The 17823-nt window shown below is 40.8% G+C and overlaps 1 protein-coding gene across 1 annotated transcript; it reads left to right on the top strand.

The window, feature by feature from the left end:
- The first annotated feature begins 293 nt into the window (after window positions 1–293).
- Window positions 294–7166, top strand: mymk (myomaker, myoblast fusion factor). The gene is made up of 6 exons (XM_034230267.1): window positions 294–659; window positions 1518–1632; window positions 4141–4289; window positions 4602–4718; window positions 5631–5771; window positions 5960–7166. Exons 1-6 carry the CDS (start codon window positions 525–527, stop codon window positions 6179–6181), a joined length of 879 nt encoding a protein of 292 aa, XP_034086158.1. The 5' UTR covers window positions 294–524; the 3' UTR covers window positions 6182–7166.
- The last annotated feature ends 10657 nt before the right edge of the window (window positions 7167–17823 follow it).

Raw genomic sequence — 17823 nt, 5'->3', positions numbered from 1 at the left:
GATGGACCGGTATATTGATAGCTTTGTCTGAAAAAAACGTAAAACAGTCAAATGCATAATTCTTCTACCACTCTATAGCACCATACAGGTAAAACAACCACTAATAATACTAGTTCAACCGTGGCTGGAAGCTCCTGGAACGCAGATATGCTACAATATGGCCTGCTAGCCCTTGCTCTGCCTACAACCCCTCCCATGTTGCACTGGTATGCCAACAGCTGCCCAACCATGACACTTGCACATACTGTTGACCTGCCAGCCTAGGGGACATTTAAACTTTAAAGGGCCAAACTGGGCAGCTGGGTGTGTCCATTCTGCGTAGGAGTGTGTGTGCTGCATTCTCTAGCTCATCCACTCACTTCTAGACTCACCGGTCACAGACAATAAGGACTAAAGGACCTTCTTTCCATCACATTTCTTTTTATACTTTCACTAATTCTTTATTAAAAAGTATTTCAAAGACAAAGGAACATCTGCAGCCCAGAGGATAATTATTTTTGAGTTGTGTTTGCTGTCCCTTCACAATGGGTTCCTTTATTGCCAAGATGCTTCTTCCGACAGTCAGCAGCCTGGTGTTTCTGCCTACAGCCAGCGTGGCCGCCAAGAGGGGTTTCCACATGGAGGCCATGGTCTACTTCTTCACGATGTTCTTCACTGCGGTAGGCTTATGGTTCTGTTTTCATGTGACAGACTGCATTTGTGTGGATTGCGTTTCTTTAATTGTGGTGTTTATACTTTATTTCATATCCATGTTTTTTAGAGTTCATTTTATGTAAAATAAATCAAGTATACAATATGTTAATCCATATCCTACCTAGTCACTCATTTAATCTATTAAGGCTTTGCTCGCAACAACTTTAAGTGACAAAATGTAGAAATAACCTGATATTGAATGAAACTCATATATCAATGTAATTGCTATATAAATAAACTATTTGCTATTTAGTTTAGTAACTCAAAATATGTTGCTTATAGAAAGGAAAGTAGAGAGAAGATTTTCTAGATTTAGGACACAATAAATTAAATTGAATTGCCATTGGTAACGAGCTGTATTACAGCTCGTTACCAACAACTAAGGTTGTTCATTGATTTGTAACTTATTTAACTAACCATTAACCTCCTTGTATAATTATTTTTAAATTTAAAATAATTGTATGGGTGTTCTATGACCATATAGAAATAGAAATGGAAAAGCTGTTTAATTAATTAATTCACAAAGTTGTTGCCCCTGTGTAGTCAATAGCATTCAAATATTCATTCAAGTTTCCAAAGTAAAATGCAATATTAACAATGCTCCCTCATTTTCTATTTATGCAAGAAAAATATAAGGAAAAATGAATGTGCCATTTTAAATGGTGCATTTTTTTAATGTTATAATAAAAATACACATGTTTAATGCTATTGTGGTACATCCTTGTAATTTTCAAGTTTATAATATCATTTTAATAAAGTCTCTTATGGGCTTCCATACCCTCCACCACTGTGGCTTGCTGTTTAACTTGTATGTCTCTCTGTAGATCTACCATGCATGTGATGGACCAGGCCTCTCCATCCTGTGTTTCATGAGATACGATGTTCTGGAGTATTTCAGCGTTTACAGCACCGCTCTCTCCATGTGGGTCACACTGATAGGTAAGTCTTTGTTAACAGTATTTTATTATCTTTTCTACATGGATTTTCCTGAAACGATGTTGAAAATTATGACATGACCAGAAGTCTTCCATTCCACAACTTTTAGTTTCTTTCTTAAAGAAGAACTGTTTGTTGTGTAAATTCAAGCAAGCAATAAGAAAATGTTACACCCCTCAAAAAATTGAAAACAAAAGTCAATTCTCGTCAACTACACTTCCCAGGCACAAGGTTAAAAACAAGCAGCTCTGCCCGCAGCAGTTGTTGATAACACATGTTATGTCTTTGAGTTCAGCTCACATGTGCTCATACTCACTTGCTTTCACTCTCATATTGGCACACACACACACACACACACACACACACACACACACACACACACACACACACACACACACACACACACACACACACACACACACACACAACCACACACACACACACACACACACACACACACACACACACACACACACACACACACACACACACACACACACACACACACACACACACACACACACACACACACACACACACACACACACACACACACACACACACACACACACACACACACACACACACACACACACACACACACACACACCCACACACACACACACACACGCACCCCTGTGGTTTTTGTAACAAGCCCTTTAAATCCTATGCTGTGAAAAGCCAAATTGGACAGCTGACTTTTTCATTCTAGACTAATAGTAATGGTATTGTGTACCACATTTAAAAATGGCTTTTACAGTTTTAAAGAATGAAATGCTCATTAGATGGACCAGCTTATGAATGGGCTTGGGCAGGGGCGGACTGGGAGGAAAAAGTGGCCCGGGGATTAATTGACAGACAGGCCCACTTAATGCGCAGCATGTATCGGCCGGCCGGTGACGAAAGTATGTTACTTAACAAAAAACCCTATGCATTTTATGTTATTTTGGACAATTATTCATATAGTAATCACATTACCTGAGCCCTTGAGTTGCCTAGAGCAAAATAGTTACAGCATATATTTAGTGATTTTAATGTTAACAGATCATTGATGCAATAACATTTGGACCCAATTTGCCTGACTTGACGCATAGAATAAAACATGGGCGTAGGAAGCATCCTCAATGTGGGTGAGACAATTTAACAGGGGGTGTGTGTGAAGATTTTTTTTTAAATGTTGAAGTTAAATGCATCAATCTGGTGCACTTTGAGAGCAAAATTAGGAACTAAATATATGGATAGATCTCTCAACACCCATATGAAACAGAACTGTAAACAGATTTACTTTTTCTTTCAACATTTATTTGAACAGCAAGTGGAGGCAAAAGTGACTGCACCCAAAACAATAAACCTGCTAGCTAACTAGCCTAAACTCAGTAACAGAATGTGGGCAACACGTTCTTTTCCACAGCCGTGCAACCTCTGAGTCAGACGTCACTTCCCCCTTTTCTATCCTACGGGTACAGCCGTACAACCACTTCCCCTGAACCCCGTTTCCCTGCCAACCCCCCCCCCCTCCCCTATGCAAGCCCCTCCCTCTGAACCCAGGGCTTGCCACAATACTGTATACACAAACTATACAAAAACGCCTTTACGCTTTGGAGCTTGTTTATCTATCTGTAAGCAACTGCCAGCTAGGTCTCTCAGTCACTCACTCCTGATCGTTCACTGCGACAGCTGCTACGGAGCTGATGTGTGAAAGTGAAACTATCTGATAGCCTATCAAAACGGCCCAGCACAGCCCAGTGGGGTGTGGGCCACACCCCTCCAGGGAGTGGCCGGAACACTTACAAATGTGGGCCGGTAGGATTTAGGCAAAGAAAAAAATATATATATATATATTTTTTTTAAAATAAAATATTTAGTTGGCCCTTCGGCCCACGCACAGCACCGGCCCACCGGGGAAATTCCCGGTATTCCCAATGGCCAGTCCGCCCCTGGGCTTGGGCCTATTTATGCTAGACCTGTTCTGAATTTTGGTGCGTTGATACGGATTAATTTGCAAGTGCATTACTGCCTGGCAGGCCAGCATCCAGCATTTGGCTGTACTAAATATATATTTGTGTAAATTCTTCATGGAGAATACCAAAATCAGGCGGAGGGACATCAGTCAACTAGCTAGGCTAATTACATATGTCTCATTTGAAAATAAGCTAGTTGTGGTCACATTGGTATTCGTGAAGTAAATTAATATCGCAAATACTCTAATCGCCGAAGCGCACTCTGGACTCCGAGTACTGTTGGACATTTCCGTTTGGTTATTCAGAGATGTGTGGAAGTAACTTTTTTGCCATAATATTTATTAAAACGTTTAGCTAGCTAACAAGCTTACTTTTTTTCTAAATCCCTAAGTTAGCTATAGCCTATACTTTCAAAAAAAATGTATGCCTGTATTTATAGGTATGTTAAAGGCTGGTGTTTATACGAAAATGTAATTGCTCCAGAGTTCACTCGACAGCGGGCCACCCTTTCACATGTCTCTAACATGCAGTATGTGTCTCCTTGTCCCAGCTCTGGGTGACTTTGATGAACCCCAGCGCTCCAGCGTTACTATGTTTGGAGTCTTGACAACCGCTGTAAGGATCTATCAGGATCGCTGGGGCTATGGGATCTACTCTGGACCCATTGGATCTGCTGTCTTTATCATCACTGTGAAATGGGTGAGTAGCTTTAGATTAACAGGGCATTGTTACAAGGTATATGATCCAATCAATTCTCTGTCCTATCCACCATTTTCTTCCCCTTTCTCCATTTCCTTCCTTTCTTACATATCCACCATCTTCATTGACCTAGAACAACTTTTTCTTCTGTCCTATCTTTCTTGACTTCTTCCAATTCCATCTTATCCTTTTACTTTCCGTTTTTTCCACCCTTCTCTACTTATCTTCTTCTTCCTTTGCTCTTACTGTCAACTCGAATTCCTTGTCATTCTAATCTGTAGCTAACATTATTCTGAACTCCTGGTGTTTCAGCTACAGAAAATGAAGCAGTTGAGGGCTGTGTATCCGGAAAAGTCTGTGTATACACAGCAGGTCGGCCCGGGATGCTGCTTTGGTGCTCTTGCTCTGATGCTGCGTTTCTACTTTGAGGTGACTTTTGTCATTAAATAACAATCCTAACCCATTAAAAACAAGTACAATTATACGATGAATTGCCACCTATTTACATTGTTAACAGGATTTAGGGACAGCCCTTTGTTTCCGATGGACCATAATTCCAAAACACCAATGGTCTGAAACATGTCCTATTGGAACAAAAGCCCATTTATCCAACAGTCTGTAACCCATACAATTAACACCCATTGTTCCAAAGGCCCATGGTTCATTATTTTATAAAATATTTGACATAAACAATGTTTTGTTCCTACTATGGCATAACCCACACTTCCCTGCCTCTGATTGGCTAGTTTTTCATTAATAAGTAGAGTATTTACTGGCGTATTTTATGTCATAGAAACGTGCCAATCTCTTCAGGTTATGTTAACCACAGACCTTATTTCAGGCTTCTAATCACAAGCACATTCAAAAAAACTTTGAGACGCTTTTCCGGGTTTTAGGACTTAGTACTGCACCACTCGATTGATAGGGATGTTCGGCTTAGACATATGGAGTCTAATTGGTTATGATGATGGTAAACATTTCAGGGAAAGCCAATCAAAGACAGCGTAGATCAAGACATGCCTTTACCCCATTCTGCATAATAATTAGCTGTGTGTTTCCGTTTGTTTCACGGAAAGTGTAATAATGGGTGTATGCATTTCAGGTAACAGTCTCTTGGACCAAAGGGAACTTTTTTCGGGACTGTTGGGTTTTTAGAATAATGGGCTGTCAGAACATTGGCTAGGCAGTTAACCATCACATACTTTTGTCAGAAGTTGCCTATATGCAGTTGTATCTTTTGTTGTGTTTTTCTGTTACATTTAAGAGGCCATCAAGAGAAAATGTATGCATTAATAAAATAAATGACCCTGAATAATATGGGCTTTATTCACTTCACTGCAGGAGTGGGACTACGCCTATGTCCACAGCTTCTACCATCTGTCTTTGGCTGTGTCCTTCATACTGCTGCTGCCAAAGAAGAACCGCTACGCAGGAACAGGAAGAAATGCTGCCAAACTCAGCTGCTTTGCTCTTTGCTGCTGCGTACGTTATATTTATTTATTATAAATACGAGAGGATTGATAGGACTAAGACAGTAGGTTGTTTAAACTACATAGAAAGTAAAAAGTAATATCAACTGACCCTCTAACAATAGAGCATCATTTATGTCAGTCAAGCTCAGATATCATTTATGTTACCCTAATCCTGCTTCCTACTTGTTCCCTCTCCAGTCCGTAACCCCTGGAACCACTAAAGAGAAGAAGGACAAGACGAAGGAAAAGACGAAGGACAAGACGAAGAAGTCTTCTCGGACCGTGTGGACAGTCCCCATTGAGAAGCTGTGGACAGGACGCTGTAGCACCCCCATCCTGCCTCTTTACAACCCGCCACCCTCAACAGCTGTCAAAGGGACCAGCATCAGCAAGCTCAAAGAGATGAACGGCTGGAAGTGAAACCAAAACACATAGCTGTCTAACATAGGAGGACTTAAACCTGAAGAGCAGGCTATAGATAATGGTTGGCTATGAGCGGGAAACAGGGAAAACACCAAATACCTGTCAGCCAAATTCTGATAAACTTGTATGTGGCTGGTAAGTTAATCTTCTTGAGCAGGAAACCAACCATCATGTGGACGTTCCTTTCTATTCCAAAAAATATGTTTTGCTGGTAGAATATTTAAGGTCAGAAGTGACTTTAGGCATCAACCAGCCACTGTAGCTAGCAGGTAGTAAAGCATAAGTAACCTGAGGTAACTATATAAACTGCATAGGCAGGAACAAAAAGGCCTCTGGTGCCCTCAAACTCCAGATAAGAACCGAGCTCTCTGAAGCACTTGTCCAGAGCTGAAGACAGGCAGCGCGCTATGAAAGAACACACACAGCAAGAACAGGGAGACGGTGGCTCAGACAAGCCAGTAAAACTGACTGGAAGATTAATGAGAAGAAGAAACCGGCAGATGGTTTATCTCTCCAAAATATATAAATTGTCTTTAGAAATGTTCCTCAGGGGAGACCTTTCGTCTGCTCGCCTGTGTCTGTCCCCCTCCTCTTTCTCTTTCCCTTTCCCGTGTCTCTGATGGAAAGGAAGCACGTGGCTGAATTTGTTTATGAGAATTAAAAGACTGTAAAGCACATTTGACCGTTTTTATACGTCCTCGAGGTGCCAAATGTGTCATGTGGAGCATCAGACGTTGTAGGGAGGGGAAGCAGCGGCCCAGATGTCAGTCTGTAACCAGACTGAAGCCTCTTGATGTGTTTCTGGATCAGCAGGTGAACTACTCTGTCTGCTCACTCGGGTTCACTGACCGCTCAGCTTTGGCCATGACCTATGTCCCCATTGTGCACTGTTTGTACTTTGTAATACTTTTTTCAAGATATTGTTATTTATTGCAGAAGATTGTATCTTCAATATAGTGTTTGTGATCATTTTGTAATATATATAAAATAAAGTGAAATGTTATGACCCTGTTTTTAAAAAGGTCTTTAGGGACAGGAAGGCATTTTGACAACCTCAACCATCTGAGCCATCATTATAACGCAGCTATATGTACTTTGCAGAAGGCCAGAAAACCCTGACTGGCACATACTTCAAGGCTCAATCCAGTCTAGCAACACTAATCCAATTCAATACTTGCATATCTCGTTCCACTTTCACTTCAGGATGACATGGAGTTGTGCGTCCACACACGTCACCTGCTGCAAACACTACCCAAAGGCTACAAACGTGTTATGCGTCTCTAAGACAAAACAGTCCCTGCCCAAAACTCGGATGAAACTCCCATCCACCAGGGACATTTTTTGAGCCGTGGCCAAGCCGTCAGCTTCTGTGCCCAGAGAAAGGTGTTTTTGTCTGGGCTCCGAAACTTGGCTGGCTGGGCCATCTGCACCACCCGGCCGGCTGCCTCAGCCCTGACAGAACAGTAACCTGAGCCTTTTATTGCACAAGTGTTAAACACTTTTCAGCTCCTTTATGACCAATGTCTATCCCGCACCACTCTGCTGAGGGGCTGAAGCCCAAACACATTTAGGACTGTATTACTATACTTGTAGACAGAAGACTTTCTTCTGTCTGTAATCCCTGACTTTCACTGTACACTCACTAAAATCTTCAACCATTTGAATCCTTATCTTGACCGTAAATTGAAACATTGACCTAAAAGCGTTTTTAAGGAAATGCAAATTGTCTTAAATGTTTAGGGTTACTAGGATCAACTGACTCTTACGACCTACGGTCCTCATAAGAACATAGTCACAAACACACGCACACATACAAATGTCTGAGGGTCTGAACCCAGGCTTGTCTGCTGCAGGTTGTATGGGGCATGGACAGTGTCAACACATTAAGCGTTGATTGACACGAGTTTTAGCGTGGTCGTCTCGTTCGTGGTCGTCTGCACCCACATTCCCCGACGGCGTGGAATTTCAGAGGGAAATTGGGATATAATAAAGAAATATATCTGAACCAGTGCCGTTTTTATATGTACAAAAGTGGTGGTGCACGAACAACTTAGATGTGTATAAGCTTCTGGTGCTTTTTCAAACACGTGAACAAATAGCTGTGGCTATCCATGGTTCAGATAGAGAGGGGGGGGGGGGGGTATAAGGAAAATACAGACACTCATCACCTAGGTCACAATATAAATCCAGCAGAGTAATAGCCTATAGGCTAAACACAGAAGATCAACAAAATATATGACATAAAATGAACTTACCGAAGCTGAAGTTGATGGTCAACTTCATTCATTTTCTTTCAGTTTTAGTGATTTTAATCGCTATAAACTGCTCTCTCTCGTCTCCTCTTCACAACTACACTTTTCGCAGCACACGTACTTTACAGCCAATCAGCTCTCTGAATTATGAGATGACGTTTGGTGGGGTTGCCAGCACTTTGCCCCGCTGGTGATTATTTTTTTGCCGCACACATTGAATAGAAAAATACTCTGAGCATGCGCAGTGTAGTTTTTACAGCACCCATTCATTTTGAGAGCAGAGAGAGGGGCTTGCACCACATTGTTCAACACGGCTCAATAGGCACACTGTGGACACTAATTAGTGGAACGCAGACTAAAACAGCAATGTACAGACGAATCAGACGACTAAACATGATCTTAAAATATATTTTAACATTTTTTTTTGCATATTTTTTAAATTATTATTTTCATCACTTTCTGCTGACACTAGGTTGGTCTGTGCCACAAAGATATGACTTCTACACCAGAAAAGAGCCCTTTCTCAAATATGCCTTGTGTTCAGAGAAGTTTAAGAGTAGATATGCTATGTCATTTCCGTAGGAGTCAAATACACACCAAAGTGCGTGGCGTGCATGAAGTGACTGCAACAAACACTGGTATGATCGGTATGTTTGTGCTTTTAGCTACAGTATGCGGTCGGTGTGAATTATTTTGGTTAGAAAGCAGCAAGTGTGCAACAGGTCTAGGTTTAGGTTTAGGTTTAGGTCTTCTCTAGGTTCATCTCAATGTCCCTCCTCGACTCCTCTCTTCCCCTCCTCCGGGACTTAACCCGGAAATCGATCAAGACACGCCATGTTGAAGGACGTCCCAATCGCTGAAATGCACACGGAGGAGTCGAGGAGGGGTGAGGGAGGAGGCTTCCAGAGGAGACGAAAGGGAGGATACACGAGAGCAGACTATGCGGAAGTGTTTTCACTACTCGCGTATAACAGCCCCGCCCCCCCCTTCATAGCCTCTGCTCACTGCATCAGAGTCATTAAATGTTTAAAGTGCTTCATTAAGAGTGAAATATATTAAATCTCTTAAACGAATGAGGAGATCATACTCTATAAAAACATTAAAATGTGTGAAATATACTTGCAAATTCAATAATAATGTTTTGATTATAAAATAATAACTTAGCCTACAGTTCTTACTTGTGGATTTTGATGCATGTGTGGTAGACCCACAGAACATCAAACATTTAGGATATATACAAATACGGGTAGCATAAATAATACATATTTTAGAGATTTGTGTCTCTCTTCTGTAGGACAAATTGAATAACAACATCCAATACAAAAGTGGATCTGAAACAACAAGCTCAAATACCATAATGAAATGAATCCATCAATTATTATTATTGTTATGATTATAACTTAAATGAAATGTTATAGCTGGAAAAACAAATACAGGACAGAAAATAATACATAGAAAACTATAATAAAAGAGATGAATGGAAGAGATGGACAAAATCATTTCAATGAGAAACTACATCCCAGGTTTTAAGGGATTTGTGTGGATGGAAGTCCAGTGACAGGTGATAAAACTGTATGCACCAGAAGTAAAGGGCGTTGTTTATGGTGACGCTCAAGTGAACGAGGACATCCCAATTAATACCTGAGGACTCCTCTGTCCTCGCGTCTCCTCCTCGTGTCTCTCGCTCGCATCTTACGGAGGCGGAGCTAAGCTAAGGTAAGACGCAAGGAAGGGACGCGAGTGAGGGAAAGGAAGAGGTGAAATATTCAATAGAGTGGCGAAGTCCCTCCCTTTCCGGGGGAGCTCCGTGGGACCTTATTTCGGAAAAATTATGTATTGAAGTCAATGGAGAGAGAAAGATTATCTTTCGATCCCGTTTCAATTGTGCCACAAATTACACATATGATGTTTGTCAATTTAAAAGATAATTTTGCAAGTAAAAAAAAAAAAATGTGTCGTAAAACTGTGAAGTAACACATTTTTTGTGTGAAACGCTCAATGAACTACATCTCTGGTCTAGCAGAACAACACACGTCACCAAGATGGCCGTCACTACTGTCTTGCCAAACAAGGGATTGACTACCCTCACTATCACCACAATGAAACACGTCCAGAAGAATGTCATGCAAAGCTGCCTGCCTTTGATTCTCTCTGAACTGCCTGGTCTTTTTAATGTTTAATGTCAACCATTTGTGCAGATAGCGTGAATTAGAACAGATCGTCGGTGCTAATGTAGCGTTAGCATTTCTCCCCCGGGCTTAAATGGTGTATTATAGAATGATCACACCGGTGTGACAGTACTCTTCAAAGGGTTCACGAAATATGACTACTACTCTTACTGTTTAACATGTTGGGTTACTTAATGTTACTTCATGTTAAGGCTAATAAAAATGACAAGGCTAAGGCTGTAATGCTAACTAACGTGCTTGCTACTAGCTAGGTAGCTAACTTGATCCAGTCACATGAAAGGATCCACTCCTGGTCCTTTCATCAGACGGGAAGAACGAACAAGGCCCATAGCTGGTATGATAACAACCTGGTACTAAGCACACAGGCATCTTGTTAAAGTTATCTTATCTTAGCTATCTCTTATTTAGTGGAGGAAAACAATTGTGACATCAGTTATGACATCACTTACGCGACTCTGGGATTTGTAGTCTTTGCGTATCTTTCATAGTCTTATATTTCAACAGTTTTACGACAAACTGTGACTTTTTTTAAATGGAAATGATTTTTTATGATTGACAAATATCATGTAATTCGTGGCACAATTCAAACGGGATCGAAAGATAAGTTTTCTCTCTCCATTGACTTCAATACATAATTTTTCAGAAATAAGGTCCCATGGACCGGAAGTAGATGGGCGTGACTTCGCCACTCTATTGAGATGAGCCTTCTGTGTGTCAGCTGTTGCCACAGCTGTTGTTTATGCAGTGGGGTCAGCTGACTCAGGGAACACCACAGAGATGCAGCCACAACACATCTTCACTGCCGATACTGGGTAGAAGTAAGAATGCAGTGAGATATAGGGTCTTGTTTTTAGACAATGCATCTTAAGTATCCTGTTAAGTCAAAGACTCTTGAAAACTCTTATTTTCAGTTGTATCTCAGATGAAACGTTATTTAAAAATCGCCAAATAACATTAGAAAACAGAAAACTTTGAGCATTTCTGGCTTATTTTGTAACACATTTCCTGATTCTGGTCAAATATAGTTCAAATAAGTTTTCCCAGTTAATTACAAGATCTGATTCATCTAAATCAGGGGTTCTCAAAGTTTTGATGAGTGAGGGCCAATTTAGGTACCCAATATTGGATTGAGGGCCGCCCAAGAAAAAACGGAACACAAAATAATTCCAAAACAAATCCTTTCTTTATTGTACTAACCAATTACCGCAACTCGCGAGATGCCTAGTTGCCATGCAACCAGTAGTCTAGCAAACTTTCCACAAGCTGTCATTCATAATTTAGGTATGATAACCGAGGGGGCTCAGTTTTACCATTCTTAACCATCTGGAGTCTAAGGGTATTTTCTCGATTTTTAGATGTTTTCTTAAATCACCTTTTAAATGTATTTCTTCTAACATGGCATGTTTACATATCAAAATGTTCAAGGCAATCTCTGGTCTTGCTATATATGCATATTGCTCACCTTAGAGCACTGTTTGATGAGATAAGTAGCTCAAAAGCTTAAAATGTGAAATCCGATTTTTGGAAAATATTCAAAGCACAAATGTACTCATGTGATCGAATTGTTTTGGTGTTTTAGATTTGGTTACCAAAGTCCTAGGATCACAAAAGCAGTGAAATATTTGAATTACACTGTATATAAATGTGTTATTCATGTCTAAAATGAAAAACATTAAATTCAAATTTTGAGTGAAATAGGTGTTTATCACTCTACTTTCACCACAGCAGGGACTGAGATACATTAGGACTGAATAATGACTTAATATTACATACCAAGGTTCATGTGATGTGTACAAATACAAATTGAGCATTCAACCTTTTTTTTTTTCAACCAACAATTTATTATAAATATGTTTTTTTTCAACCAACTATTTATATAAATATAAGACACTGGAAAATCTCACTATTTACAATATTGAACATCAGAACTTTCAACCAACTATTCATTATAAATGTCAAGACAGTGTCAAGGTCTTTGTCTGTCTTCCAAGACAGTGGGTCTGGCTGCTGTGAAGATGGGGGTGATGGTGCATGGGCTGCTGTGTAGGTGGGGTGTACAAGTGCTATACGAGACCTCCACGAGACCTGGCTGGGTTGAAGGTGATGGCTGTGGTGGAGCCTTTGTGCTGAGGTGTATCTCGACCTGGTGGCAGCCGCAGATGGAGGTGGAGGCAGCTGTAGTGATGCTGGTCTGCTGGTCCTTGGTGGTGATGGTTCTGGTGAAGGCCCTTGAGCCACGGTAGATCTTGACCTTTTTTGACCAAATAAAGTTTGGGAGGTTACAGAAGGAGTCTCTCTCGATCTCTCTCTCACACACACACACACACCACACACACACACACACACACACACACACACACACACACACACACACACCACACACACACACACACACACACACACACACACACACACACACACACACACACACACACACACACACACACACACACACACACACACACACACATCACACACACACACACACACACACACACACACACACACACACACACACACACACACACACACACACACACACACACACACACACACACACACACACACACACACACACACACACACACACACACACACACACACACACACACACACACACACACACACACACACACACACACACACACACACACACCACACACACACACACACACACACACACACACACACACACACACACACACACACACACACACACACACACACACAGGTATTTCCAGTTACTTTACATTCAGTATAAAATCACAGACACACATATACATAGGCTACATCTGATTACAAAGTCTCATCTGTACAGGACGGTAAAATAATAACAGGCACACATATAAATAACTCTGACAAAGTCTCATCTGTACAGAACAGTATGATAAAATAATCGATGGCAAAAACATGTCACTGTAAATGTCTCCGTTGTGGGACGAATAAATGATTAATTTAATCATCTACACATGTAATCTCACTTTTACACACCAAAATAACGTTAACACAGAGTAAACGTTTGCTAATGGAGAGTCTATTTTGTCCCAATAAAAAGTTCATGACTATCGATAAAAAATATATCAATAAACCTATTGTTCATTTTCGCGGTATTCCCCACACATTGCCAGTACACTATTACTGTAATATTTACACTTACCCATGTCCAAATGGATCCTTGTTGTTGTCTTTGTATTCTGCTTCTTCAGAAGAGTTGAAAACTTCAGGTTCTGAGGCTCTATCTTCACTGCTGCTAGCGAAAAACATCTCTAGCGAAGTCGGCAACTGTAAAGTTTTTTTTAGACATTTTCTCTGTCTCTCTCTCTCCCCTCACAGACCTAAACTGATCACTGATGGGAGACACGTGGTTTATGTTTTCTTTACTTGGTGGGTAGGTCCTTAGTGATTTCTCGATGTCCATTGGTCATTTCAGATCATGATGGCTGCCGGCCGAGATTTCCTTGACGGACACACAAATCCACCAATCCACAGTGTAAAGTCAAGCTGCTTTGAGCGGCCATATTGGCTGCTGTGCCCTGGTTACAGTCTCACAGGAGATACCGCTGGAAAGATACTCATTCTAATTCTTACTAGATACAACCATGGAGGATTAAAATATAACATGCATTTCAGCGTGTCACATTAACTATCGCGGGCCGCCAGAAACATTTCCGAGGGCCGCCATTGGCCCGCGGGCCGCACTTTGAGAACCCCTGATCTAAATGTACGATCGTATTTCAAGAAATGTTATCAAACCAATGTTCACTTGTTCTATTGGCAGATGTTTTTTTTTTACTTACAACAAGCGAAAACACCTTGTTTTCATTATTTACTTGTTCTGGAGCAGCATTTTGTAAATTTTTCTTGGATGAGTAAAGAAGAAAAGCTTGTCTTGGTTTCTGTCTATCAGTTTACACCGGGTTATATTTTACCGTATATTATCAGGGCGGTCTCCTTAGCAAAAGTTGCATCCAACAACCAGTCAATCTATTGTTGGAGATCTTGTAATGCTTAAATTCTCCAAAATGGCCGCCTGCAAAAACTATGCAGTTACATGTACCTACCCTAACCCTACCTTACATGACCCTACCCTCTCTCTGCGTAGCATTTTTCTGAGCTCTAACAACATCCCTAGGTGGCTAAGAGCTAGCGGTGCTAACAGCAAAAAAACAGTGCAAACCCTGGAAAAAAGTGTCGACAAAGCTGGCGTTGTAACCTAAAGGGGAACCAGAGGGTGGGAGTTCAGCATATTTGACAACACCATCAGTGGGGACACAGTCATTAGCAGGAACTGCGGTTTAAACGCAGCACAGAGCCTTTAGCTAGCAACACACAGGATTCAGATATGCAAGTGGATTCCAACAAAGCACGACTCACTTTCCCATAATGCACAGCCAACTAATTACTCTTTTACTAGGCAGTCCTCGTGGTAAAAGGTATTTAATGTGTATTTGTTTAGGGACAAGTATGTAGCATAAACTAATGCCACACACCACAACATGTATAGCCTAAGCTAATTTGCAATGCCCGTCTCTAGTTAGGCCTATAAATTACATAAAACTTAACAAATACACAATAGTCACAAAACACAAATTCAATGATAGAAGAAAGAAGAAACAAATATTAAGAGAGAGAAAACGCTCAAAAAAGAGGAATGCAAGAAAAGAGAATTAGTGAAACAGAGTACGTTTTGGAATTTGACTTTGTTCATGTTATTCTGTGCGGTTCTGTGGTTTAGCAGACTGGAGCGTCTCAACAGTGTGCAGGCGAACCTGTGACAGTGGTCTGATATGCAAAGAGAACAAAGCATTATCACTCATTGAGTATGGTTTCCCTAGGGGATTCATAAAGATTAATCTTCTTCTTATTCTGGTCTTGACAGATAAAGTCAACTTTCTTATCAAAGTTAAGAAATAAATATTTCTCAAAGTCCCAAAGAAAAAATATATTAAAATATATACATATATGTATATATTGCCTACATATATATGCAATATATACATACACACAAAAAAACACAACAATAAATATATACAAATATTAATAAATATTCATAATTACTTTTTGTTCCTAATAATTAATCTAAGTGAGATCATAAAGTTAAAGAGCCAGTACCAAAACATTTAGATGTTGTGTCAAGAGTCAAGACAAGATGTTACCAGTCAAACAGAGTACTTCAGTGAATCAGCCTGAGAAATGCCACTATGCTAAAATTGTGCCTCTGCCGCCCTCTATTGGACTGCAGTGTGTAATAACATGTCAATTAAAGGATAATACCTCAGCATTTCAGAAAAGGGTTGCCAGTGTTTATTTAGACTCAACGGTCTCAGTGTCGTAAAGTAGTCTATTTTATATATATATATATATATATATATATATATATATACAGTGGAGGAAATAAGTATTTGATCCCCTGCAGATTTTGTAAGTTTGCCCACTCACAAATAAATTCTATAATTTGAATGGTAGGTTTATATAAACAGTGAGAGTAAGAATATCAAAAAGAAAATCCAGAAATTGACATTATATAAAAGATAATGTATTTGCATTTAACTGTGGGAAATAAGTATTTGATCCCTGTAATGGCCAATTGTCCAAAAGAAAATGAATGTTCAAAGGCCACTTAGTCTAGGAGGCGAGTTTGAGTATTGACGTATATTCAAGAAATCAGATACCTTGCTCGTTCCATTCAGGTGCTTTATTGAGAGGTTCAATAGATCAGCTGGCGGCCCACTGCCGACGTGCAACATTTGCACGGTATTTAAACAAATAAACAAACAAGATCCCTTGGTCATATGGATGTGTGCGGTCAAAAACTTTTTCCAACTTCCTCTCTAGACTTCCTGCTGTGTCATGCTGGCAGCGTCATTTATACCTGAGCACGCCCCTACGGTTGCTTTCTATAAATAATAACAAAACATAAACTAGAGCTGTCCATAAGCAAGATAACACGTTACAAAAACTGTATAATAATAATTCAGTTATTCAGCTCATTTAAAAGGTCACATGTCATGGCCATTTCCACTGATCATAATTCCATTGTTGAGGTCTACTAGAATAGATTTACATTGTTCAATGTTCCAAACTCACATTGGTTTCGCATACAGCATCTCTGTAAACTACATGTATTCACTCTCTCCACTAAACGGCTCGTTGCAGCTCTTGCCCCCCCCCCCCCCCCCCTGTGAGCCCAGTGTGCTCCGATTGGTCGGGACCAGTCGGGACGTTGTGAATCGCGCTGAGCTCCGTGGAGGTGTGGTTTCCTTGTTAGCGATACACATCGAAACACAGCCAAACTCACCCTGAGCACACACAAAGTCACAGCCGAAGTAAAAACAATAAGTGTGGCTTGATATTGAGTAAGAAAAAGGTAGATAAACGCTGTGAGAATGGGTCTGCAGAGAGAATGGGTCTGCAGAGAGAATGGGTCTGCAGAGAGAATGGGTCTGCAGAGAGAATGGGTCTGCAGAGAGAATGGGTCTGCAGAGAGAATGGGTCTGCAGTGAGAATGGGTCTGCAGAGAGAATTTCGCCGCGATCCCAACTGTCTGTTATCAGCCTGCAGCCAGGGAGGAGAAATCAGCAGAGCTGCTTGCACCGAGTGTGTGAGGAAGTCCGTGGATTGGTCAATTTGGACCAATCAGCGGGGGCTTAACGTAACGGCTCCGCGTACGTAACGTAACGGCTCCGCGTACGTAACGTAACGGCTCCACGGATTGGTCCATTTCGTTCCGGGGACGACATGACATCATGATGTACCCGGAAGAATCAAATGGACAGTGACGTATCTCCAACGAGGCGTTTTGGGGAGGTATTTTCTGTTTTAGAGTTTTACTCGCTACATGGTGTACTTTGAGGGTTTTGACTCTGCACACCGTTTACATTCATAAAAACCTTCATAACACACAAGGGGACGGGTAATAACCGGAAAAGCATGACATGTCACCTTTAAGTTAAATTAAATTACAATCCCCTTGCCAACAAGAAGAAAGAAACACAAAATGAGCATCAGTCGCCCTCGGTCTGGGGCTCCACACTTGTCTCACCCCTTGGGGTATTGATGATCATGAGAAAGGTGAGGTATCAACCAAGAACTACACAGGAGGAACTTATTAATGATCTCAAGGCAGCTGGGACCACAGTCACCAAGAAAACTATGGGTAACACACTACATCATAATGGATCAAATACTGCACAGACCG

Source organism: Gymnodraco acuticeps, unplaced genomic scaffold, assembly GCF_902827175.1.
Source record: "Gymnodraco acuticeps unplaced genomic scaffold, fGymAcu1.1, whole genome shotgun sequence".
Taxonomy (NCBI): Eukaryota; Metazoa; Chordata; class Actinopteri; order Perciformes; family Bathydraconidae; genus Gymnodraco; species Gymnodraco acuticeps.
This window is presented reverse-complemented; position numbering and strand designations above follow the sequence as displayed.

Coding starts and splice junctions, on each gene's coding strand:
- mymk (XM_034230267.1), top strand. CDS start 525: ATGGGTTCCTTTATTGCCAAGATGCTTCTTCCGACAGTCAGCAGCCTG. Junction 1,633..4,140: donor CATGTGGGTCACACTGATAG/GTAAGTCTTTGT, acceptor TCCTTGTCCCAG/CTCTGGGTGACTTTGATGAA. Junction 4,719..5,630: donor TGCTGCGTTTCTACTTTGAG/GTGACTTTTGTC, acceptor ACTTCACTGCAG/GAGTGGGACTACGCCTATGT.